The 23,390-nt window shown below is 57.6% G+C and overlaps 2 protein-coding genes across 3 annotated transcripts; one reads left to right on the forward strand and one right to left on the reverse strand.

Annotated features, from left to right (window-relative positions):
• The first annotated feature begins 177 nt into the window (after positions 1-177).
• Positions 178-18,868, forward strand: NPAS1 (neuronal PAS domain protein 1). 2 transcript variants are annotated; one of them, XM_047792595.1, is made up of 12 exons: positions 178-323; positions 1,394-1,576; positions 1,973-2,208; positions 10,316-10,383; positions 10,639-10,728; positions 12,804-12,978; positions 14,859-14,974; positions 15,139-15,296; positions 15,827-15,933; positions 16,407-16,507; positions 17,718-17,812; positions 18,302-18,438. In XM_047792595.1, exons 2-11 carry the CDS (start codon positions 1,455-1,457, stop codon positions 17,778-17,780), a joined length of 1,236 nt encoding a protein of 411 aa, XP_047648551.1. In that variant the 5' UTR covers positions 178-323; positions 1,394-1,454; the 3' UTR covers positions 17,781-17,812; positions 18,302-18,438. The 2 variants fall into 2 exon arrangements, with proteins under 2 accessions (XP_047648551.1, XP_047648550.1); XM_047792594.1 differs by having other exon boundaries at positions 180-323; positions 16,360-16,507; positions 18,302-18,868.
• A 92-nt stretch (positions 18,869-18,960) lies between these two features.
• TMEM160 (transmembrane protein 160) lies at positions 18,961-21,396 on the reverse strand. The gene is made up of 3 exons (XM_047792497.1): positions 21,084-21,396; positions 19,861-19,953; positions 18,961-19,308 (listed from the first exon to the last, which is right to left on the reverse strand). The coding sequence occupies exons 1-3, from the start codon at positions 21,289-21,291 to the stop codon at positions 19,043-19,045; spliced, it is 567 nt and encodes a 188-aa protein (XP_047648453.1). The 5' UTR covers positions 21,292-21,396; the 3' UTR covers positions 18,961-19,042.
• Between the last annotated feature and the right edge of the window lie 1,994 nt (positions 21,397-23,390).

The raw sequence follows: 23,390 nt of genomic DNA on the forward strand, positions 1-23,390 counted from the left end.
GCCCTAGGGTGAGAGGACGCAGACACCTGAGCAGCCCAGGACTCCCTTGCTGGGAACCCCCTGCCATGGAAAAGGCCGAAGTGGTTGACGCTGGGCTGGACCGAGGGGCGGAGACTCAATGGGCGGGGCTCTAGCAGACCCCGCCCCCGACCGCTAGCGCTGTCCCAGCGCATTCAGGTCTGCGAGGCCTCGGTGGGCGCGGAGAGCCTAGCACCACAGCCTGCGCGCCCCACCGAGCCCGGCGCGTCCCGGGGTCTATGGGGCCGCTCCTCTGCGCCGCCCGGCCGGCCCCACGCCGCGCCCGGAACCTGCCCCGCGGCCAGGTAACGAAGCTGTGGGTCCTGTGGGTAGGGGACGCCTGGTGCCTGGCATGAGAGGACAGGGAACTCCTGGCTCCTGAAGGAAAAGGGGACCGGAACTCCAGTGTCCTGGGGGCTAGGGCGTCGGAGCGTCTGTATCCCGAAGCAGAGGGAATGGGCACACGGATGTTTGGGTCCTGGGGAAATAGGGAGCTAGGGGATCTGGACCCCAAGGTCTAGGGCACCTGGTTGGGGAGGCTTGGAGGTGGCATGGATATAGGGGTGGGGGGTGGATCCTGAACGCCCAGTCTTGGAGGAATAAAGACATAACGGAACACGTTCCTAATTCGGGGGGATCTGGATAGGAGGACACCTGGGCCCCAAGGGTCAGGTCCACCCCGGGGGCGTCCTCGGCCTGAGGCTCTGGCCACTGCATCGGGGGTTGAGGTTCGCACGCCAGGGTCTTCAGGGAGGAAGTTGTGGCTGCGGAGATTTGGCGGCCGGGACACGTGGCACCACCCAGAGGGGCTGGGGGTGGTCTCTGGACAGAGCGTGGGGTGGGGTCCCAACCCTCTGCCCTGCTATCTCCTTAGCCCTGTCCAGGAAATAGACGCACCGCAGATTCGAGAAGCGGGACTTCTAGGGTGTGCTTGGGGGGTGGGGACGGACCCCCGGGGCAAAGGGCTCTGGGGGCCGAAGCTGCGCGCTGCTGGGCTCCGGCGAAGAGCCCGCCCCCCGCCCGGCTTGGGCATGCTTGGCACGCAGCGCGCGGGCCGGTCGGATCCGTATGCGCGCCGCGTGCGCCTATTGGTATGCGGGAGCCGGCCCGGCGCGGGCGTGAGGCGGGCGCGCCGGCGGGCGGCGCGGGGGAGGCGGCGGCGGGGCACGTCCTCGCCTTGAGCTTCGCCTCGAGCCCGGCACGGTGAGAGCTGCAGACTGTGTAGCGGGGCCTCCAGGGAGGGGAAACTGAGGCACCAACCAGCCCCAGCGCCTTGACGGGACCCTGAGCCCCACGCGGACCTCGGTTTACCGAGCAGGCGTCCCAGGGCCCCCCTTGAGCACTGAGCTCTGTCTCCGGCTCCTTCCCGCTGCAGGAGACGCGGCTCTCGAGTCCCGCAGGCTGCTCTGAGCCCGCCTGAGCCGGTCCCCGCGGAGATGGCGGCCCCCTACCCCAGCAGTGGCGGCGGAGGCGAAGTCAGGTGCGGGGGAGGTCGCGGCGGCAGCGTCCCGTGGGACTTTCTGCCGGGGCTCGTGGTCAAGGCCCCTCCCGGACCCTGGTGAGCAAAACCCCGCCCCTCTGGCCTTGGCCCCGCCCCTAAGGGAAGAAATTCACACTCTCTGCCCCGCCCACTGGGGGCTAGAATTTCTTACCGGGAGTTGCTGCTCTACTGCGGTTCGGTAACGCCCATCCCTGGCGTTCTGTTCCGAGCCCCCCTTCCTTGGAATTCCTACCCAGTACTCTTATCTACCCCCTCTTCCTCTTCCCCAGAATTTAGACCCAAGGTTCTGTCCCCACGGCCGCGCGTAGAAGTCACACTCAGGCTCTGCCCCCACCTGAATCGACCTCCAACGTCCCGCCTCCTGCCCGAGGCCCGGGGAGGCGGGGCTCGCCCCTCGACCCCAGACCCCCGAGCCTGGCTCCCGCTGACGCCCCCTCCGCGCCGCCCGCCCAGCCTGCAGGCGCAGCGCAAGGAGAAGTCCCGGAACGCAGCGCGCTCGCGGCGCGGAAAGGAGAACCTGGAGTTCTTCGAGCTGGCCAAGCTGCTCCCGCTGCCCGGAGCGATCTCCAGCCAGCTGGACAAGGCGTCCATCGTGCGCCTCAGCGTCACCTACCTCCGCCTGCGCCGCTTCGCTGCGCTCGGGGCGCCGCCCTGGGGGCTGCGGACCGCGGGGCCGCCGGCCAGCCTCGGTGAGTGCGCGTGCAAGGGGGCGGGGGTCTCGGCGCTCTCCTGGGGGCAGGGGAGCCCTGATCCGAGGTGCGCACTAGCCCTGCCCTGCTCCTCCCCCGGGAGAGAGTAAGGCATTTGGAGTCAGACCTTTTGTGCGTCCCTGTCAGGCGGCTTCTATTATCCAAGCCTCAGTTTATTCATCTGTAAAGCGAGCACACGAGGTGGGGACAATTGCATGACTTCTGGCCTTATCAATGGCCTGGCCACGGCAGGGATCATACCACTAGCACATGTTATTCGTATTAGGGGAAATGAATCATTATCATCACAGAAGCGACCCGCAGCTCCATGGGCGGGACAGAGGGGACCCAGCCTGAGCTCCCAGCCACGAATGGGCAAGAAAGCCCCGCCCTCAGATCCCAGAAGGAACACAGACTCTGGAGTCTGAATGCCCAGTTTGGGAGAGCGGGAAGGAGACAGGATACTATGGCAGGTCAGATGGCGAGCTTCAGAAAGACAGGGGTCCCTGCCCCACTCGACCGCTCGCCAGTATCATGATCGCCTCACCTCTCTGTGCCTCACTTGTGAAATGGGAATCAGGATGAAGGCTCTCGCCACCGCTGCCCACCCCACCCCCCCAGGCTGAGAAGGGGTAATAGGTGTAAGGACCCTCTACACACCTGGCACTGAGTGAACAGTCAATATGTGGCTAGTACTGTTATTGATGGTACCTGCAGGTTTATTGAGCATCTACTATTCTGAGCCCTAGGATCCAGCAGGAAACAAACTGGATAAAGGTCCCTGCCCCAGGCAGGCTGAGGTCCTACTGCCAAGACACAGGATGAAATAAACAAAGAAATGCAATGGATACTATGTAAACCTCTAGACTATGTAAAACAGATATATAGGCAAATATCTCTTTTCCTTATTATTCAGACTTTATTATTGATAGATGTTTCAAAGTGTTATTGTTACTACTTCTATTTCCTATTTTATTGCTTTACTCTTATTACTAGAAGAGAGAGAATCATGTTCAGCTGCGAGTGCAGGGGACAGGGACAGGACATCCTGGGCTACTCCCCCACCACCACCAAAGGGATGTCCTTAGGGTGGGGTTGGAGGGGCTCCAATTCCCCTCCTGCCCCGGTCTCGGGGGGAGGGGAAGAGAAAATAGCATTGATTAAGCTCGCAATAAATCACCATTTAAATTTAAATAATCCGGCTTCCCAGGCGGTAATTAGGCGAATTGACTGGCGCGGAGAGAATGCGGCATTAGCGCCGCTGATTACTGTCATTACGGCGAACAACATGTGCGCCGGCGGGGGATAAACATCTTGTCTATTGTCCCCAAGCCCTGGGGAGAGAAAGGGAGGGGAGACGAGGAGAGAGCCCCGACGGCGTCCGCTCCCCCCTCTCTAGCCCCGCTTGCCCGGCTGGGCCATTCGAGGGCCAGGGGCTCGCTGACGTCACAGCGCTGAGGGGACCGACCACCGACCTGAGCAAGCCCCTGCCTGTAGGTGGGAAGGGGGACAGGACAGTGTGGGGAGGAGATATTGTGTGGACTCCCTCCCGAACCCCCACGCTGAAGAAACTAAGGCATCTCCTGCTCCGCCAGGTCCCAAAAGAGGCCAAGCACCTGCTTCCCAGGTGCAGATGCCAAACTGACCGCGCGACTTAAGTGCCGTGAGAGGGCAAAGCGCTGTGTCTCTGGTTCTCTGAAGAGGAGGGGAGATTCCATATCCTCCTCAAAAATAATAGTAATAATGGAGTTCCCCGGCGGCCTAGCTGTGAAGGATCCAGCATTTTCGCTGCAGCAGCTGGGGGTTCGATCCCTGGCCTGGGAACTTATGCTTGCTTTGGGGAGGGGATAATAATATACATGTCAAGAGTTCCCCTTGTGGCTCAGCAGGTTAAGAACCCGACTAAAATCCATGAGGATGCCGGTTGGATCCCTGGCCTCACTCAGTGGGTTAAGGATCCTGTGTTGCCACAAGCTGCCACATAGGTCCCAGATGTGTTGCTGTGGCCATGGCTAGGCTGGCAGCTGCAGCTCCAATTTGAGCCCTAGCCTGGAAATTTCCATATGCCTCGGGTGCAGCCCTAAAAAGAAAATAGTAATAATAATAATTATTATTATAATAATTATATACACATCAGACACCGTGTTGAGCACGCTACATATTTTTGCTTAATCCTCAAAAATCGTCGGAGGGGAGTTCCCGTCGTGGTGCAGTGGTTAACGAATCCGACTAGGAACCATGAGGTTGCGGGTTCGGTCCCTGCCCTTGCTCAGTGAGTTAACGATCCGGCGTTGCCGTGAGCTGTGGTGTAGGTTGCAGACGCGGCTCGGATCCCGCGTTGCTGTGGCTCTGGAGTAGGCCGGTGGCTACAGCTCCGATGGGACCCCTAGCCTGGGAACCTCCATATGCCGCGGGAGCGGCCCAAGAAATAGCAACAACAACAACAACCAAAAAAAAAAGACAAAAAAAAATCGTCAATGCGTGATTCCCATTTTATAGAAGGGGAAAACAGATGCAGAGAGGTCAAACTGTTTGCCCAAGGTCACACAGCCGGGAAGGGGCCCACCAGGCTCCAGAGTGCACCTTCTCAACCCCCATACCTGGCATGTTGGAGGGTCTCCAGGGGTGGGTCCTACCTTGCAGATCTCAGCCTCTCTCTGGGCCTCACTCTACCATCTGTAAAATGGGACGAGAGATGCTGAAGTCTAGCCAGAGGGCTCTGAGTCTGGAGAGGAGACCGCCTTGACCTTATATCAGCATTTGTCATTCATTCAACAAATACCCAATAAATACCATCTCGGGGAGTTCCTGTCGTGGCTCAGTGGTTAACGAATCCGACTAGGAACCATGAGGTTGCGGGTTCGATCCCTGGCCTTGCTCAGTGGGTTAAGGATCCGGTGTTGCAGTGAGCTGTGGTGTAGGTCCCAGATGCGGCTCGGATCTGGCATTGCTGTGGCTCTGGTGTAGGCCAGCTGCTACAGCTCTGACTAGACTGCTAGCCTGGGAACCTCCATATGCTGTGGGTGAGGCCCTAGAAAATACAAAAAAACATATATATGTACCATCTCGGTGCCAGGCACAGTTCTAGGTCCTGGGGAAACAGCAGAGTACAGGACAAAGTCCTTGTCCTCAAAGGTGGACGTACAAACCTGGCACAATAGGCCCCCTGCCCCCACCTCCTGGGTCTCTTCTTACCCCCTCACCCCTTCACTCCCCTCCCCCACTTGGCCCACCTTGCTGTTCAGAGAAGACTGTTCGCAGGGCCTTTGCATGGGCTCTGCTTCCACCCAGAGCCCCCTTCCCTTAGAATGTGGGCTCTTCAGACAGCCCCCTGCTTCCAGCACTTCCTGCCTTCCTCTCCTACCTTATTTCTTTCTTTTCTTTTTTTTTGTCTTTTTGCTATTTCTTGGGCCGCTCCCGCGGCATATGGAGGTTCCCAGGCTAGGGGTCCAATCAGAGCTGTAGCCACCGGCCTATGCCAGAGCCACAGTGGGCTCATTAACCCACTGAGCAAGCACCGAACCCGAAACCTCATGGTTCCTAGTCGGATTCGTTAACCACTGAGCCACGACGGGAACTCCTCCTACCTTACTTCTTTCTGTAGTACTTACTGTCATTGATACTCGATATTTCTTTCTTTTTTTTTTCTCTTTTGGCTTTTTTTTTTTTTAGGGCCCCACCCATGGCATATGGACGTTCCCAGGCTAGGGAATCAGAACCATAGCTGCTGGCCTACGCCACAGCCACAGCAACACCAGATCCAAGCTGTGTCTGCAACCTACACCACAGCCCTGGGCAATGTCAGATCCTTAACCCACTGAGCGAGGCCAGGATCGAACCCGAAACCTCATGGTTCCTAGTCGGATTCATTTCCACTGCGCCATGACGGAAACTCCGATACTCTGTATTTCTTATTTCTCTTGTTCATTGCATTTCTCTCCTATAGCACCTTGTTTGTTGATCCTAGAACAGTGCCTGGGGCACAGTAAGGGGTCACTAAATATTCATCAGTAACTGTGGAACTGGGAGAGAGGAGAAGGGACATCCTAAGTCACAGGTCAAATACAGCCTCTCTGAGAAAGTGGCCTTTGAGCTGAGGCTGGAAGGCGGTGAAGGTGCAAGCTGTGAGAAAAGCTGGAAGTAGAGCCTTCCAGCCTTGGGAAGAGCAAGTGCAAATGTCCTGAGGCAGGTGGTAATCAGCTTGCTGGGTGCAGCCCACAGCCATGAGGTCAGGAGATCTGGAGAGGGGTAAGTGAGGCAGGAAGTTGTCAGCGGGTCAAGAGGGCCAGGTCTTGCAGGACCTTGTGGGTCATGGGGAGGACTTTGGCTGTCATCCCAAGTGACATGGGAACCAGTGAGGTGGTGGATATGAGGGCAGAAGCAGGGAGTCCAGTGAGGAGGCAGGTGCAGTGGCCCAGATGGGAGGTGGGGCAGCTAGACCCGGGGGAGGGGAGGGGGGGCCATGGGGTTTGAGGTGGTCGGATTCAGGTCAAGCAGTGAGGGTCCAGCCTCTGGACTTGCAGAACCTGGAATGGGCGTGCAGGAAAGAGAGGCTCAAGTGGACGGTAGGGTCGCGGTACCGGGCAGGGTTCAGGTTTCCCACAGCAATACCGAGACTAGCTCCGGACTCATCTACTGTGCACCAGCTCTGTGCCGTTTTCAGGCATGCACCTCTTCTGCTCTGGCTCTAGACCCACTTCACAGATGCATCTGAGATGAAATGTACCCGCTCCAGTCCTCAGGCTTGCTCTCAGGGAGCAAGGCACACTCTGATTTTGCCTGTCCCAGACTTCCAAAGCCTAATGAAATCCCAGCCCACTAGCAGAGGTTGGGGGCATGGGGTGGGGGCAGCAAATCCCTCAGGGCAGTTGAGAATGGGAGGTGGAGGGGGGCCGTGTGTGAGGCCTTGGCTTCTCCCCCTCAACCCCCTCTGTGTGTGGAGGAGGAGGATGCTCCAGCAGTCAGGCTCCGATAGGCAACTCAGCAAATGTTTGTTGAATGACTGAACGATGGTTGGGGTTTGGTCTTGAGGAGGGGGCAGGTCTGGGAGTAGTGAAGGGCCCCCTGCTGAATCTGGGGGACACAGAAGTTAAGGTGTTTGTGGGAGAGAGGAGGGAACGTGGAGGAGTCGGGGAGTTGGTGGGTGTGGGCGAAGGGGGAAGGCTGGGGGTAATAAGACACACCAGTCAGGGATGGGGACAGACCCAGGGGACAGGAGGGAGCAACAGCAAGTGGTTGAGCCCTCCCCCCTCACACCACCCGTCCCTACATGCCCATTAACGCTGTTAATTGCAGCCGTTCAGTCTGACCTGGGCTGATCCTGTGAGAGGGAAAATGAAGGAATTAGCAAAAATGACAGGGGAAAATTGCGACAATTAGCTGGCGGCATTGTTCCCGCCTGTCACCCGGCTGGTTCCCGCTGCATCTCTGGGGAGGGGTCCCCGTTAACCCCCCCCATCATTGTTCCTGGAGCTCCAGGTGGGGGTGGAAAAGGGTGTGAACAGCCGGGAGGGTGTCGGGGTGCTCCTGGGGGAAAGGAGGTGGAGCCTAGACCTTAGGGGGTTGGGAGCAGGGGGCTCCCGATTTGGGAGAGGGGGCGGTATTTTGCCGCCTGGTGTTTTGATGGTCTGGAGATAACAATAGCAATCTCGCTGTTAACATTGATCCCAGCTCTGTGTTTCAGAGCACCTGCTGCGTGCAGGCTGGTGGGGGGGGGGGGTGCGTGGGGGGGGGGCGGCTTTCTGTTCCTAAGCCGATGTTGAACGCCTCTGCGTGGTCAGCCGCATCTTAGTGAACCCTTTTTTTTCCCCTTGGCTGCACTCACTGCATATGGCAGTTCCCCGGCCAGGGGTCGAACCCACCCCACAGCAGTGACAACACCAGATCCTTAACCCACTGAGCCACCAGGGAACTCCTTGGCAAACCGTCTTGACAGAGGAGGAACCTGAGGCACAGGGAAATGAAGGCACGGGTCCCAGGGCACACAGTTGGGGAGGAAGAGCTCTTGACATCAGACCTGGACCCTCAGCCCTGCAGAAGCCAGGCGCTTGGGGACCCTCAAAATCACTGGCTCCCCAATTCGGGCACGGACCCCCGAGGGGTTCGTCCTCTGCAGGGTCAGGGAAGGGATCTTGGGTGGGAAGAGGGTCCAGGAACACAGAGCCTCTGCCCACACCCGGCGTGCCTGTCCAGAGCGCTCTGCTCCTGGCTGAGGGGGGAGGGGTTGGGCTGTGTCTCTGCCTCCATCTCTGTCACCATCTCTGTTGTCCTCCCGACACGTTCTCTGGATCTGTCTCTGTGCATGTCTTTCCCTCTGTCCGTCCAGCTCTTTATGTCTCTCTGTACCTACTTCTGTCTCAATTTCTCTGGGTCCATATATGCCTCTGTCCCTGTCTCTTTCTTTTTTAAAAATTTTATTGGGGAGTTCCCGTTGTAGCTCAGCGGTAACGAACCTGACTAGTATCCATGGAGGTCATAGGTTCGATCCCTGGCCTCACTCAGTGGGTCGAGGATCTGACATTGCCGTGAGCTGTGGTGTAGGTCGCAAATGTGGCTCGGATCCCCCCAAGCAGCTGCAGCTCTGATTGGACCCCTAGCCTGGGAACCTCCACATGCTGCAGCTATGGCTCTAAAAAGCAATAAATAAATAAATAAATAAATAAATAGGAGTTCCCTAGCAGAAACAAATCTGTGCGCTGTGGTGTAGGTCGAAGACACGGCTTGGCTCTGGCATGGCTGTGGCTGTGGCATAGGTCGGCAACTGTAGCTCCGATTCCACCCCTAGCCTGGGAACCTCCATATGCTGCGGATGCAGCCCTAAAAAGACAAACGACAAAAGTCCATAAATACAATGAAATAAACTGTGCCATTCAGTTTATTAGCACAACATTGTGCAACCAGCACTTCTGTCTGGTTCCAAAGCCTGTTCATCACCCTGCAAAAACCCTGTGCCCACTGGCACTCCCTTTCCAACTCCTCTTGTCCCTGCCCCAGCCCCTGGCAGCCCCTGGCTAATCTGCTTTAGGCCTCTGCATTTGCCTATTCTGGACATTTCAGATGAATGGAATTCTACCGTCTGTGGCCTCATGAGTCCAGCTTCCTTCACCATAATGTTTTCTTTTTTCTTTTCTTTTTTATTTTTTTTACTTTTTAGGGCCACACCCACGACATATGAAAGTTCCCAGGCTAAGGGTCCAGTCAGAGCTGTAGCCGCCAGCCTACACCACAGCCACAGCCACAGCCACAGCCACATCAGATCTGAGCCGCGTCTACAACCTACACCACAGCTCAAGGCAACGCCAGATCCTTAACCGGCTGAGCGAGGCCAGGGATCAAACCTGCATCCTCATGGGTGCTAGTTGTGTTCCTTTTTTTTTTTTTTTGGTCTTTTTGCCTTTCCTAGTACCGCTCCCACGGCATGTGGAAGTTCCCAGCCTAGGGGCCTAATTGGAGCTGTAGCTGTTGGCCTACGCCAGAGCCACAACAACACGAGATCCGAGCCTCGTCTGCAACCCACACAACAGGTCACTGCAATGCTGGATCCTTAACCCACTGAGCAAGGCTAAGGATCGAACCCGCAACCTCATGGTTCCTAGTTGGATTCGTTAACCACTGAGCCACGATGGGAACTCTGCTAGTTGTGTTCTTAACCCACTGAGCCACAACAGGAACTCCCCATGCCATCTTTTTGGTTCTTCATAGCTGACCGCAAATAATAATTCTGTGTTTGTTAGCTTTTTGCTCGTTTTTAATCTGCCTTGGCTTGGGTGACTTGTGAGGGCAGGACTGGGCTGTCTTGGTCACCTCTGTGTCCCCAGCACTACTTAGTGCAGGGCCTGGCACATTGCTGGGGGGAAGGGAGTTTGCTGAATGACTGAAATGGGTGAATGAATGGAGGAATGAGTCCCTTTCTGTGTTCCCTACTTTCTCTCTGTATGTTCTCCCCACCTCTGCCCAAACCCCAGGCCTCTCCCTGAGAGCATCCAGGGCCTCCCTCAATATGGTTACAGGACTGGGCAGAAGAGAGATATGTAGCCTGAGGGCCTGCCCAGAACGCCAGGGGTCAAACCAACAGGACCCGGCCTCACCCCTCCCTCTCCCACCCCAGGCCGCAGGGGCCCCGTGGCGCTGGTCTCCGAGATCTTCGAGCAGCACCTGGGAGGACACATCCTGCAGGTGAGGCCGCTTCCCCGCCTACTGCTCCTTGCTGCCACCTGGTGGCCACCTCCGAAAAAGGCACCCTTTCCTCCGGCATAGGGAGCCCGGGAACCGGGGGCAGAATGCCCTGCTCCCCCTCCTGCCTGCTCCTCCCAGCGCCACTGAAGCGCCTTACCCCGGAATAATCCTTCCTTGGCGGAGATGCAGATTTCCGAGAGCCTTTTACAGATACCAGGCCCTCCTCTCCCCGCCCCCTGTCTCTCCCCACTCTAGTCCCTGGATGGCTTCGTGTTTGCCTTGAACCAGGAAGGGAAGTTCCTCTACATCTCAGAGACGGTCTCCATTTATCTGGGTCTCTCACAGGTAAGGAGCTGGCTCCGCGCCCTTGGCGACCCTCCTCTTTCCTGGCCTCACCATCCCAGCGTGAAAAACGGACTGCATCTTTGGTTCCCAAGTGCATTCCTTGGAACCCCACATGGCACCGAATAGGGCTCCTCCTCTGTTTTTTGTTTGTTTTTAGGGCCATACCCGTGGCATATGGAAGTTCCCAGGCTAGAGGTTGAATCGGACCTGCAGCTGCGGACTTATACCACCGCTCATGGCAACGGTGGATTCTTAACCCACTGAGCGAAGCCAGTGATGGAACCCACATTCTCATGGATACTAGTCGAGTTTGTTACCACTGAGCCACAACGGGAACTCCCCCGCTCCCACCTTTCCTTTTTTTTTTTTTTTTTTTAAGAGGAGGGTTCTTCAATTACCAGGTCGATGTGAAGACAGAGAATTAGCAGACAGGTGACTTTGCCAATGAGTAGCCGCCACGTGTACTGTATTTACCAAAATGTCTTTCTTCTTAAACTTAAAAGATTACAGCTGTGCATATCAGCAGGGTTTAGGTTTTGCAGCTTGGAAGATTTTCTGCGGGATTTTAGTTGACTGGCTTGCGTTTTGCTTTTATTGCAGCCCATTCTTTCTGCCCCAGCTTCTACAGCTGGTGGCTGGAATACAAAAGGAGGGCAAGGAGAAGCCAATAGCCCCCATCTCCGGAGTCCCTGGCTCCTTGTGGCATTTTAGGCCTTGCCAATCCGATCAATACAAATTGCTGTCAACTTTTGTCGTTTTTACGAAGATTTTTGACAAGTGGTAAATGTACAGAAGATGCCTTGCGTTGGCATTTGGCTTTCGTGAAGAGCTCTTCAGTGAGTTGTGGGCGATTCCTGGAGGAGGAGGAGCCTGAAGGAAGACTAGAAACCGAGGCAGGGAGGGAGGAAGAGGGAACGGCTTGAAGACGCGGGAGGGGGAGGGGTTAACGAGAGGGAGGAGTTCAGGGGGGTGACCAGTAGGGGGAGCCCGTGACCCCCAAGCCCAGGGGCCGTGGGAGCCCCGGGTTTCTGAGAGGAGGCGGGCCACGACCAGGTGAGTCACATATGGAAGAGGATGGTTGTGGGGCCAAAGGCCAAGAGGATGCGGCGGGGCGGGGGCGGGGGCCTGAACGCAGCAGGGGGAAGACGGAGGCGGGGGTGGCCGGACTCGGAAGGTGTATAGGTAGGAGGGCTGCTGTGAGAAATTCAAGGGGTGAACTGAATATAAAAAGTCGGTCTGATTAAAAGATTCTAACTCTTTAAAGAGTTTGAAAGCCATTCCGCTGCTTGTGTCCTGATTTCCATTCCTGCTGGGACATCCTGTGAGTCATTTCAGGGCGCAGCTGATCGGATGTATGGGGGTGACAGTGAGTAAGCAGGAGCTGGGGAAATGGAGGCTATTGCACCCCAATCCCACCCCCCTACACAGCTGTAGGGGTCTAATGCTGTAGACAGAGGCAGGAAATCCTCTTTGTTTGTTTGTTTTAGCCGCCCCACAGCATATGGAGTTCCTGGGCCAGGGATCAAATCTTGAGCCACAGTTGCGACCTAGGTTGCAGCTGCAGCAATGCTGGATCCTTAACCCACCGTGCCAGGCCGGGGATCGAACCTGCTCCTGATCCCCTTGCACCGGAACTCCGAGAAAATCCCTTATTATCACTGGATTTGATAATTTGAGAGTTTTGTAATTTTCTTTTAAAAGGTTAAAAAAAATTTTTTTTCTGGGAGCTCAGTGGGTTACAAAACCGACTAGTAGCCATGAGGATGCTGGTTGGATTCCTGGCCTCGCTCAGTGGGTGAAGGATCCGAAGTGGTTGTGAGCTGTGGGGTACGGTCGCCTGGGATCTGGCGGGGCTGGGGCTGTGGCATGGGCCAGCAGCTGCAGCTCCGATTGGCCCCCTAGCCCGGGAACTTCCATATGCTGCAGGTGCGTCTGTAAAAAAGAAAAAAATCGAATAAAATGCATAACACCGGCATGAAACACACCTGCATGTAGGTGAGCCTGAGGCAGAACAGTTGGGCAGGTGACTGCGCGCGCACCTCACACCCCCCTGCATGTCCCTCCTTCGCCGGCAGGTGGAGCTGACGGGCAGCAGCGTCTTCGACTACATCCATCCCGGGGACCACTCTGAGGTGCTGGAGCAACTGGGGCTGCGGGCGCCGACCTCCGGGCCCCCCACCCCACCCTCCGTCCCCTCGTCTTCCTCCTCCTCCTCATCGTCCTCCTCGTTTGCGGATACCCCTGAGATTGGTAATTCCCAGGGCCCCCAAAGAATGAGGCCTGAGGGTATATCCGGGAGGCTGGGTAGAAGGTCTCCAAGTATGTCTCGTTTATCCAAAAAGCGCCCTTGCTAGAGTTGTGCAGAGCAAGTTTTTGTAAAACGAACCAGAGTCTAAATTGAGGCTACTTCCTAAAGTTGCTTAAGCGCCCTAAAATTGCCTGGATCCCCAATATTTGAGCTTTAGAAAGACCCCTCTGGCTGCTGAGTGGAGGTGAGCGCCTGTGGGTGACGGCTGGAACCAGGCTTTGGTAAATAATAATAATGTATTAGAATCCCCTTGTGACTTAGCGGGTTAAGGACCCAATGTTGCTCTGTGAGGATGCAGGTTTGATCCCTGGCCTCGCTCAGTGGGTTAAGGATCGGCATTGCAGCAAGCTGCGGCTCAGATCCAGTGTGACATAGCCCTCAGCTGCAGCTCCAATTCGACTCCTAGCCATGGAACTTCCATATGCCACCGGTGTGGCTGTTAAAATAATAATTAAAAAACATTTTCTTTAAAGCATGCTTATTGGGCATTTGCATGGACCCTGCCTTACCTACTTTATTAAATCCCCAACCACAATCCCACGAAGCAGGAACTATGACTATCTCCATTTTATAGAGGAGAAACCTGAGCAACAGCACAGAGAGGTTAAGTGTTCCAGGTCACACAGCTGTAAGCAGTTGAGCTGGGCTCCAGCCCAGATTTAGTCTCTGGCCTCTGGCTCCAGGGTCTCTGCTTCTGCTTCCTCTTCCTCTTCTTCTTTTTGTCTTTTTAAGGCCACACCCAAGGCATATGGGAGTTCTTATGCTAGGGATCGAATCAAAGCTGTAGTTGCCAGCCTACACCACAGCCACAGCTTAATGCACTGAATGAGGCCAGGGATCTAGCCCGAGTCCTCATGGATACTGGTCAGGTTCATTACTGCTGGGCCACAACGGGAAGTCCAGGTTCTGTGCCTCTAACCTTCCTCTCCAGGGGAAAAGTCCACTCCTTGTTGGGGAAGGAAGATGGTGGAGACTACCCTGAAAGTTCCTTCTGCTCTGAGTTATTGGGGGATTGAGCTTAACTTTCTTATAAATTGGCTTTTCTTAGGTGGGGTTTGCTTAATAACAAAACCACCTGAGCTGTCAGCCGTGCTTACAAGATTGAGATGTTTGTGACACATGTGGGGGTTGGGTGGAGCATGATTATATTTATACCTAAAATTGAGGCACGGGGTCATCTGGATGTGAACATATTTAAGACTGTTTCATGGGGTTTATAGAATAATCTGCCTTTGCGAGTCCTATTTGTTGCTGTAGCCTGAGCTCCCACTCTGTGCTTGGCCGTGTGCTGGGCAGGGCTGGGACACTGTAGTGACAAGACCAGCACCACCCTTCTAGAGCTCATGGTCCAGTGGGGAAGACTGACCTGTTTGTTCCCAGGCAGTGATGACCTAGAGTGGGCAAGGCTGGGGCAGGAGATACCAGAGGGGTGTCTAACACAGCCTGGCCATCAGGGAGGGTTTCCCCCGGAGATCTGACCCCAGACCTGGAGGTTGAAGTGAGAGATGATGTCAGCAGGAGGCAGTTCTTGCTAAAGTCTTAAGCCAGAGTGAGGAGGAGCTGGGCTTCTTCCCAAGGGTACTAGGGAGCTATGGCAGGTTCAGGGCAAAGGAGGGATAGGGTCAGATCCTGTAGAAAGAGCTGGCCGGGTGCTGCTGGCAGGGGATGTTAGCGAATGATGTCGGGGAGCTTGTAGAACCATTAGGTCGGTCTGAGTAACTGTGGCCATGACCCTGTGTCTGGATACCTGTGCAGAGGGTGGGCGGTGGCTTGTGTGTGCCCTCTTTGGGACCCCATAACCTTCCTTCACTCTCCGCCCCAGAGGCCAGCCCCACGGAGATGTCCCCCTCCTCCCGGGTGCAGGAGCGCTCTTTCTTCATCCGCATGAAATCCACTCTCACCAAGAGGGGGCTGCACGTCAAAGCCTCGGGATACAAGGTGGGTGCGAGCTCTCGGCTCCAGCCTCTGGCCCCCGCGCCGGTGTCTGGCTGGAGGAGAGCCTGCACCACTGCCAGCTCTGCCGCGGTGCACCGGCGCCCGAGGATGAGGGCCAGAGCCTCTCGCCGGCCTTGCCCTCCTGCAACCGCGCCCGCCACCTGCAGGTCATCCACGTGACGGGCCGCCTTCGGGCCCGCGCCCTGGGTCTCGTGGCCCTGGGTCACACGTTGCCCCCGGCCCCCCTGGCTGAGCTGCCGCTACACGGACACATGATCGTCTTCCGACTCAGCCTGGGTCTCACCATCCTTGCTTGTGAGAGCAGGTACCGGGATTGGGTGCTGAGGAGAGCGGGCCGGGCACCGGGGGGGGGTGGGGGGGGAGAAGACTCGGGGGCGGGGCCTCCGGGATGGAGGCGGGGCTGCGCCCGGGCCTGCCCTTCGCGGAGCCGCTTTGCAGAGCTCCCTCTTCCCTGATCCTATTTCTCTCTGCCCATCTCGGCCTCACATCTCTTATCTACTGCATCCACCCCCGGCCCCCGCCTCCACGCACTGGGGTGGGGGGATTGGAGACGGGAATTAAATAGTGAAAGTCTCCAAGCTCTGAGCGCCTCTGGAGTGCCCGGGGCCACCCCCCCGCCTCAGGAGTGCCATCTGCTTGAATGCCGGTGGAGGGCTGCCTTAGGAGGGACGATATTATAAGCCTTCTCATGCCCACTTCACAGAAGGAAAAACCGAGCACTCCAGAGCGAGGGTTTAGACCCTCGGCGATTCCAGAGCCAAGTTCTGCTTCTTTCTCCCCACCCCACCGTCTCTGACCCCTTCCCCTCTCCTCTCTGTTGCCCCCTGACCTCAGAGTCAGCGACCACATGGACCTGGGGCCCTCGGAGCTAGTGGGCCGCAGCTGCTACCAGTTTGTCCACGGACAGGATGCGACCAGGATCCGCCAAAGCCACCTGGACCGTGAGAACCCCTCCCCCGCGACCTGAGCATTCCCACTGCGCCGCTCTCGGGAAGTCCTCTGGGGCTGACCACAGCCCCTCGTGCTGCCAGGGGGTTCGGTTCAGCACAGGAAGAGCAGTGAGACTCTGAGCAACGGCTCAGGACATGGGGGGTGGGCAGTGAGGGGGACCGTGGGGTCCTTCTGACCCACCCTTCAACATCCAGGGGCCTGGAGGCGGGGTTACCGCTCCGTCTTCCTGACGCGCTCTCTGTCTCCCTCTCTGCACTTGGCCCTTCTTCTCTCCCCGCCCTCTCCCCTGCCCTGCCCTGCCCTGCCCTCCGCCCCGGCCCCCTCCCTCCCTCTGCCTGTCTCTCCCTGCTCCCCTGTCTCTCTGTCCATCTCACCCCATCCCGCCCCATCCCTCCCGCTCCCTGGGCGGGGCCCAGTGCTGGACAAGGGGCAGGTGATGACCGGTTACTACCGTTGGCTGCAGCGCGCCGGGGGCTTCGTGTGGCTGCAGTCTGTGGCCACCGTGGCCGTGAGCGGGAAGAGCCCTGGAGAGCGCCACGTGCTCTGGGTCAGCTACGTGCTCAGGTGAGGGTTGCACCCCCTTCCTCTCCCCCAGGGAGCTCGGAGCTCCCTCCAGAAGACTCTGACAGCTCCCCTCACCTTCGGGTGGGGGCTTTTCGAGGAGGGCTTCTAGAAAAGGACAAGCCGGGTGTGGGGGTAGAGGACATGAAGGGGAACGGGGCCTAGGGAGAGTACAAGCCTGGAGGTGGAATGACCTTGCTTGCAGGGGGCCGGGGGGAGAGGGACCACCTTCCAGGGAGAAAGAGGCAGCTGCCAAGTGGTCTCAGGCCTAGGTTGATTCCGGGGCACTGAGGAGCCGTGGCAGGCCCTTACCAGGGGAGGGCCACCACAGAGCAGAGCAGCTGATGGCAAGAACTAGAGGTGGGGGAGTTCCTGCCATGACTCAGTCGGGAACGAATCTGACAAGCATCCATGAGGACGTAGGTTCGATCCCTGGCCTTGCTCAGGGGGTTAAGGATTTGGCGTGGCTGTGGCTGTGGCGTAGGCTGGCAGCTACAGCTCCAATTCGACCCCTAGCCTGGAACCTCCATATGCCTTGGATGTGGCCCTAAAAAGACAAAAGAACCTAGAGGTGGCAAGGGATTCTGGGCTGAGGACACAGCCCAGGCAGAGGCTCCTCAGCCAGTCCCATCTGAGGAACTAAAGGTAGAGCTTCGGGCTGAGGAAAGCTGAGGACGACCACGGTGGCAGTGAGGGGAGGGTCAGAACTGGAGAGTCACAGTCAGATATGCTTTTTGGAAAGACCTCTCTGGCTGCCATGATGAGGGTGGTCTTGGGGACAAGACCGGGGCCAGGAGGCTGGGGGCAGGTCCTGGGACATGCCAATTGGTACAGGTGGGGTAGGGGAGATGGCCCTCTGGCCTTCTCTGGCTTTGCCAGGCCTGGAGCAGGAGGCTTGGAAGGAAGATACTGAGGTCAGATGAGCATGAAGGGACACTTACGTGTCACATCTAGGAGGCCACAGGCTGCAAAGATCTGGCCTCAGGAGATGGGGTCAAGTTGGGCTAGAAGCCAACTTGGAGTGTGGGGGCCAGTGATGAGGCCTGAGTGCCCCCAGTGGGGGCTCGCTATTCACCTTGGGGGTGGGGTATCTATCCTCAGATGGGGAGGGGAAGTCTATACTCACAAGACGGGCGGCCAGGAGGGGGTCTCCCCTTACCAGAGGCTGAAAGGCCTGGGACCCCAGCTCCCAATCCCATCTGCCTTGTTCCAGCCAAGCCGAGGCAGGGGAGACACCTCTGGACGCCTTTCAGCTTCCGGCCAACGTGGCCTGTGAGGACGCGTCCAGCCCGGAGCCAGAGCCCACAGGTGAGCCCCACCTCTTACCCCAGCCCCTGGGAGGCTCCGAGCAGCCTCTGGGACCTGTGCTGTGTGGTAGGAAAGCCACTTACAGTAAAATTAAAATTCCATTTGCTTGGTCGTACTGGCCGCATTTGAAGAGCCCTGTAGCCAGAGGTGGCCAGATCTAGGGAACATTTGTCCTTGAAGGAAGTCCTGTGGAACAGCCTGGATCCAGGCCAGTCTCTCAGTCCCAGTCCCCTGACATCTGGGGCCTGATCACGCCCTGCAGTGGGGGCTGTCCTTGGCACCATATGGCATTTAGCAGCATCTCTGATGTCTACCCGCCAGAGTCCAGGAGCAGCCTCCTCCCCAGTTGTGACAACCAGAAAGGTCTCCAGATCTTGCCAAATGTCCCCTGAGGGGACAAAACCACCCCAGCAGCGACCCTGGGGTCTAGACCACTGAGCACAGCTCCATTCCACCAACTGGCGCCCCCTCAGCATCTTCCTCTTGCAGAGCCGGAGCCTCCAGTGGAAGGAAAGCAGGCCGCCCCCCGGGAGGAGGAGGAGGCCCCCCAGCCCCGGGGCAAAGCCATCAAAGTGGAGCCCAGCCCCCGGGAGCCTGAAGACCGGGAGGACAGTGGGGATGAGGAGCCCTTGGGCCACCTGGCCCCTCCCAGGCCCGAGTTCACGTCTGTCATCCGGGCTGGGGCCCTGAAGCAGGACCTGGTGGGGCCCTGGGGCCTGACACCTTCTGGAGACCCCCCACCTTCCCTCCTGCACACGGGCTTCCTGCCGCCCGTCATGCGGGGCCTGTGCGCCCCGGGCACCATCCGCTACGGCCCGGCCGAGCTGGGCCTCGTGTACCCGCACCTGCAGAGGCTGGGTCCTGGCCCCGCGCTCCCTGAGGCCTTCTACCCCGCCCTGGGACTGCCCTACCCCGGGCCGCTGGGCCCCAGGGTGCAGCGCAAGGGGGAATGAAGCCTGGAAAAGGCGCCTGCACAGCCGGACCTGCGGGCGGGTAAGGACCCCAAGGGGGCCGGGCTCTCGGCCCCTGTGAATTAAACGCCGGCGGTGCCCCGCTGCTCCTCTCTCTCTTCCTGACTTCTCTGCACCGGCCCCTGCCCCTCCCCGCTCGGCATCCCCGCCGCAGCAACCACCACGCCGAAGCCGGAGTCAGCGAAGTGTCAGGTTTTAATGTCCCGGTCCTCGGGCCCGGGCTGTCCAGCGCCCCGGCCGTCCCCCGCGGCCCTGCGGCTCACTCCGGTGGTGGCCGTCCCGCCTCATCGGGCCCTTCGGCCGCGGCCGTTCCGTCATCCTCGGGCACGAGTTCCACATCCAGCTCGAGCTGGCCCATGTAGAGGCCGACGGCACAAGCCCAGAGCAGGCCGGCGGCCAGCACGGCGCCCACTCCCGCGGCCGCGCCCCCCAGGGACAGCTGCATGGGTCCCCGCAGCGCCGCCAGGCCCACCACGTAGGAGGCGCCGCCCCACACCACACACAGGCCGCCCAGCAGGAAGAAGCCTGTGGGACAGAGCAGGGCAGGGTCAGGGAGCGGATCCTGGGGGCCCAGAAGGGTCAGGGGACAGAGGTGGCCTTAGGGTATGGGTGCCCTGGAGGGCAGGGGAGGGGGCAGGGAGGGTACAGGGCCAAGGTCGGGATGTGAGAAGGAAGCAGAGGGTGTGTCTAGGACTTGGAGGGGGGTCCAGGATCAGAGGGTGGGGGCGCTGGTCTGAGCAAAGATAAGGGGCAGGACCAGGCCGAGAGTGGGGCTGCCTGAGGGCGGGACCTGCATTTTTGTCCACAAGTCAGGTGGGAAAGGGTGAGCACCCACAACCCTGCCCTGAGCCACCCCCTCAGGTGGGTCCAGTGCCAATGAGGCAGGGATGGGGTGGGTAGAAGGTGGATGCTCACCAGTGAGGCCGAGGCCACTTTTGGTGGGGGAAGAATGAGGGGTTCTAGCCACAGCTGGGGGGGGGGGGTGAGTCTACCCCCATGGAGTGGGGTCTGCATTCCCCAGCTGAGGGGGGGGAGGCGTCTACACTCTCTGGTGGGAGAGCAGGGGTATGTACTCACCATAAGCAGCTTCACGCCCCATATCACTCTGCATGAAAGAGATGACCCCGATGCCCGATGCCAGGAGGCCATTGCGGAACCAGGAAAGGAAGGCTGTGTGTGTGTGGGGGGGAGATGGGAGGAAATCAGCAAGGGCCCACACCCTGCCCCTGCCCCTCCCTGTCCAACCAGACAGAGGGGCTCCTCTTCATCCCACCGACCCGACCCCAAATCCCCACCTCTTCCTGACAGCCCCCAATCTAATCTTAGAACCCCCAAAACCCTCACTGAGCCCATCTCCCACCCAACTCTGCAACATCAAAGATTCAAGACAGTCTGCAGAATCTGGAGGGGGATCTAGGACCAAAACTGCAGAACCTAAATCTGGGGACGGGAAGATTCCAAGAGGTCAGCTTGGTCAATGTCTCCCTCACATCCCCATGGGCCACCCCCTCACTTCCTTCTCAAACCTCCACACCAACCGTTACCCCTCCCCGCTCCCCCAGGCCTCTCTCCAGCCTCCCAGCTCAGTTTACTAAATCCACGCTGCTATCAGGTGTGCTCTTCCTGGAGGTCATTCACATCCACTCAAGTCCCTGGTGTGGCACTAATCGGGGCTAGTCGGGTTACAGCCATCCCCACCGCTACACCTGTCTACGATCTCTAAGACCCATCCTCTCCAACCCGGACCCCTCCACCCCCACCCTGCACTCTGCCAAATGAGGCCCCACCCCCTGCAGCCAGGAGCACCATACCCTCCAATCAGCTCAGAGCTGCTCTTCTATTGGGTGTTCCCTCTTCCAACCCAGAACTTGCCCTCTCTTCTGTGGGGATCCACGCTCCCGCCTTATGCAGAGTGGTCGCCTCTTTAATCCGAACTGGCCTCTCCAACGAGGCCCCCCTCTTGTAGGCAACTCCCTCGCCCCTAGCCCTCTTTGAAAGCCTCCGCCATCCGGACAGGGCCGTTTGATAAGGCTGCCTGTCCTGGCCCGACAAAGCTCTCCAATCCCTACTGAACCTCATTAACCAGACCCGCGGTCGCATCTGCAAGCCCTTCTATGCGGACAGTCTGCGCTCTTGCAGCCAGCGCTTCCCTGCTCTCACACGGAAGCCGTTCTTCCTCCTGAGCCTCTCCCTGGGCCAGGTTTCCAGCAGGGTCCCACCACCATCGTCCGCTAGCGCGCGCGGGCAGCTCAGCTATTCGGAACCCCTACTCCCATCCGAGGCCGACCCCATCCCCAGACCTGTCTCATGAGCCTTCCGAAGGAGCCAGGCATCTGCGCGATCCAGCTCGGACACGGGGGGCGGCGAAGCCCCAGCGCGGGGGCCGTGGCCAGGGGCAAAGGACCCCCGCGCGCCCCCGCTCCGGGGCCGCGGAGGCGGCAGCAGCGCCCCCCGGAAGCGGAGTCGGGCTAGGCGGGCAGCCCGAGCCCACCACCAGCCACCTCCCATGGTTCGCACTACGGCCGCCGCGCACCGCACCGCCCATGGGCTGCCGGTAGGCTGAAGCTCACGTCACTCGAGCTTAGCGGCCTATCTATTGATTATACGCGTGCCACTCAGGCCCGGTACGTACTGCCCATTGGTCAAAATGGCGCTGATCCCGCCTCTGTCATTGTGCCGGTACTGCGCGGCCCACCTTGTTGTTGGGGCTGGACTTCAAATCCCAGCGTTCATTGTGCCTGGGGAAGGCGGGTCTTCTGAAGTCGGAGGCGCGATGTCTGCCGGTACTTGTAGTCTTTGTTAAGTAACTTTAATTCTTAGGGCCAAGAAACCAAAACCAAACAATACTTGTGGTGCTTAATGTAGAACCTTTGCAAAATCTCGAAGAGCCCAAAAGAGAAAGTAAAACTCAGCATTAATCCCACCAATGAGGAGTTCCCGTCGTGGCGCAGTAGTTAACGAATCCGACTAGGAACCATGAGGTTGAGGGTTCGGTCCCTCCCCTTGCTCAGTGGGTTAAGGATCCGGCGTTGCCGTGAGCTGTGGTGTAGGTTGCAGACGTGGCTCGGATCCCGCGTTGCTGTGGCTCTGGCGTAGGCCAGTGGCTACAGCTCTGATTCCCCCCAGCCTGGGAACCTCCATATGCCGCGGGTGCGGCCCAAAGAAATAGCAAAAAGACAAAAAAATAAAAAATAAAAATAAAATCCCACCAATGAGTGGTTACTGCTAATATTTGGGTTTTTTTTTTTTTTTTTTGGCCAAGCCCCTGGGCATGCACAACTTCCCAGGGATCCAACCCGGGCCACAGCAATGAGAACGCAGGAGCCTCAACCCACTGAGCCACACCAGGGGATTCTGTCTTTTATCGAAAGAGATGTAAAACGTTTGTTATATGAAAAAAATTAATTTGGCAATCACTAATCAATCATGAACATTGACCTGTAGCACTCAATACTTTGCAACGGCATATTTTTTTTTCTTTTTTAGGGCCACACCCGGGGCATATGGACGTTCCCAGGCTAGGGATGGAATGGGAGCTGCAGCCGCCAGCCCACGTCACAGCTACAGCCACAGCCACGCGGGATCCCAGCCGCATCTGGGAACTACACCACAGCTCACGGCAATGCCGGATCGTTAACCCACTGAGCAAAGCCAGGGATCGAACCCGCAACCTCATGGTTCCTAGTCGGATTCATTTCCAAAGAGCTACGATGGGAACTCCAGCATAATTTATTTTTATCTATTATTTATTATTATTTTGTCTTTGCTAGGGCCGTACCCGTGGCATATGCAGGTTCCCAGGCTAGGGGTCTAATCGGAGCTATTGCTGCCGGCCTACGCCAGAGCCACAGCAACGCCAGATCCGAGCCGCGTCTGTGACCCACATCAGAGCTCACAGCAATGCCTTAACCCACTGAGAGAGGCCAGGGATGAACACGGAACCTCATGGTTCCTAGTCGGATTCATTAACCACTGCGTCACGACGGGAACTCCAGCATAATTTTTTTTTTAATATTATTTAAGAGTTCCCCTTGTGGCTCATCAGTTAATGAACCCAACTAGTATCTATGAGGACATGGGTTCAATCCCTGGACTCACTCAATGGGTTAAGGATCTGGCATTGCTGTGAGCCGTGGTGTAGGTCACAGACATGGCTAGGATCCTGCATTACTGTGGCTGTGGTGTAGGCCAGCAGCTGCAGCTCTGATTGGACCCCTAGCCTGGGAACCTCCACATGCCGCGGGTGCGGCCCTAAAAAGACTATATACACATATATATGTATGTGTATATATATATGAATTTTTTTTGAACACAGTACAAGATGCAAAAGTTACAAAGTAAAAAAAAAAGTTACAAAGTCATCTAATGATAAGTAATGCACATCCCATTTCCCAAGCCAGTCCCCATCCCCTGATCCGCGCAGCCTGTTTCAACGGTTCACACTGATGCTTCATAAGAAGGTACCACAAGTGATCCCAAGCCCTAGATTGTTTGCGATTTTCCCTGCAATAAATAATTGTAGGAGTTTCCATTGTGGCTCACGGGTAACGAACTTGCCTAGTATCCATGAGGACACAAGTTGGATCCCTGGCCTTACTCAGTGGTTT

Source organism: Phacochoerus africanus, chromosome 8 (genome assembly GCF_016906955.1).
Source record: "Phacochoerus africanus isolate WHEZ1 chromosome 8, ROS_Pafr_v1, whole genome shotgun sequence".
Lineage (NCBI taxonomy): Eukaryota > Metazoa > Chordata > Mammalia > Artiodactyla > Suidae > Phacochoerus > Phacochoerus africanus.

Bases quoted from the DNA above. Each gene is read 5' to 3' on its own strand.
- NPAS1 (XM_047792594.1), top strand. From the start codon at position 1,455: ATGGCGGCCCCCTACCCCAGCAGTGGCGGCGGAGGCGAAGTCAGGTGC. The intron at 2,209-10,315 runs GTGAGTGCGCGT...CTCCCACCCCAG, and splicing joins GGGGCCGCCGGCCAGCCTCG to GCCGCAGGGGCCCCGTGGCG. The intron at 14,975-15,138 runs GTGGGTGCGAGC...CGCCACCTGCAG, and splicing joins TCAAAGCCTCGGGATACAAG to GTCATCCACGTGACGGGCCG.
- TMEM160 (XM_047792497.1), bottom strand. From the start codon at position 21,291: ATGGGAGGTGGCTGGTGGTGGGCTCGGGCTGCCCGCCTAGCCCGACTC. The intron at 19,954-21,083 runs GTCTGGGGATGG...ACACACACACAG, and splicing joins TCGGAAGGCTCATGAGACAG to CCTTCCTTTCCTGGTTCCGC. The intron at 19,309-19,860 runs GTGAGTACATAC...TCTGTCCCACAG, and splicing joins GGGGCGTGAAGCTGCTTATG to GCTTCTTCCTGCTGGGCGGC.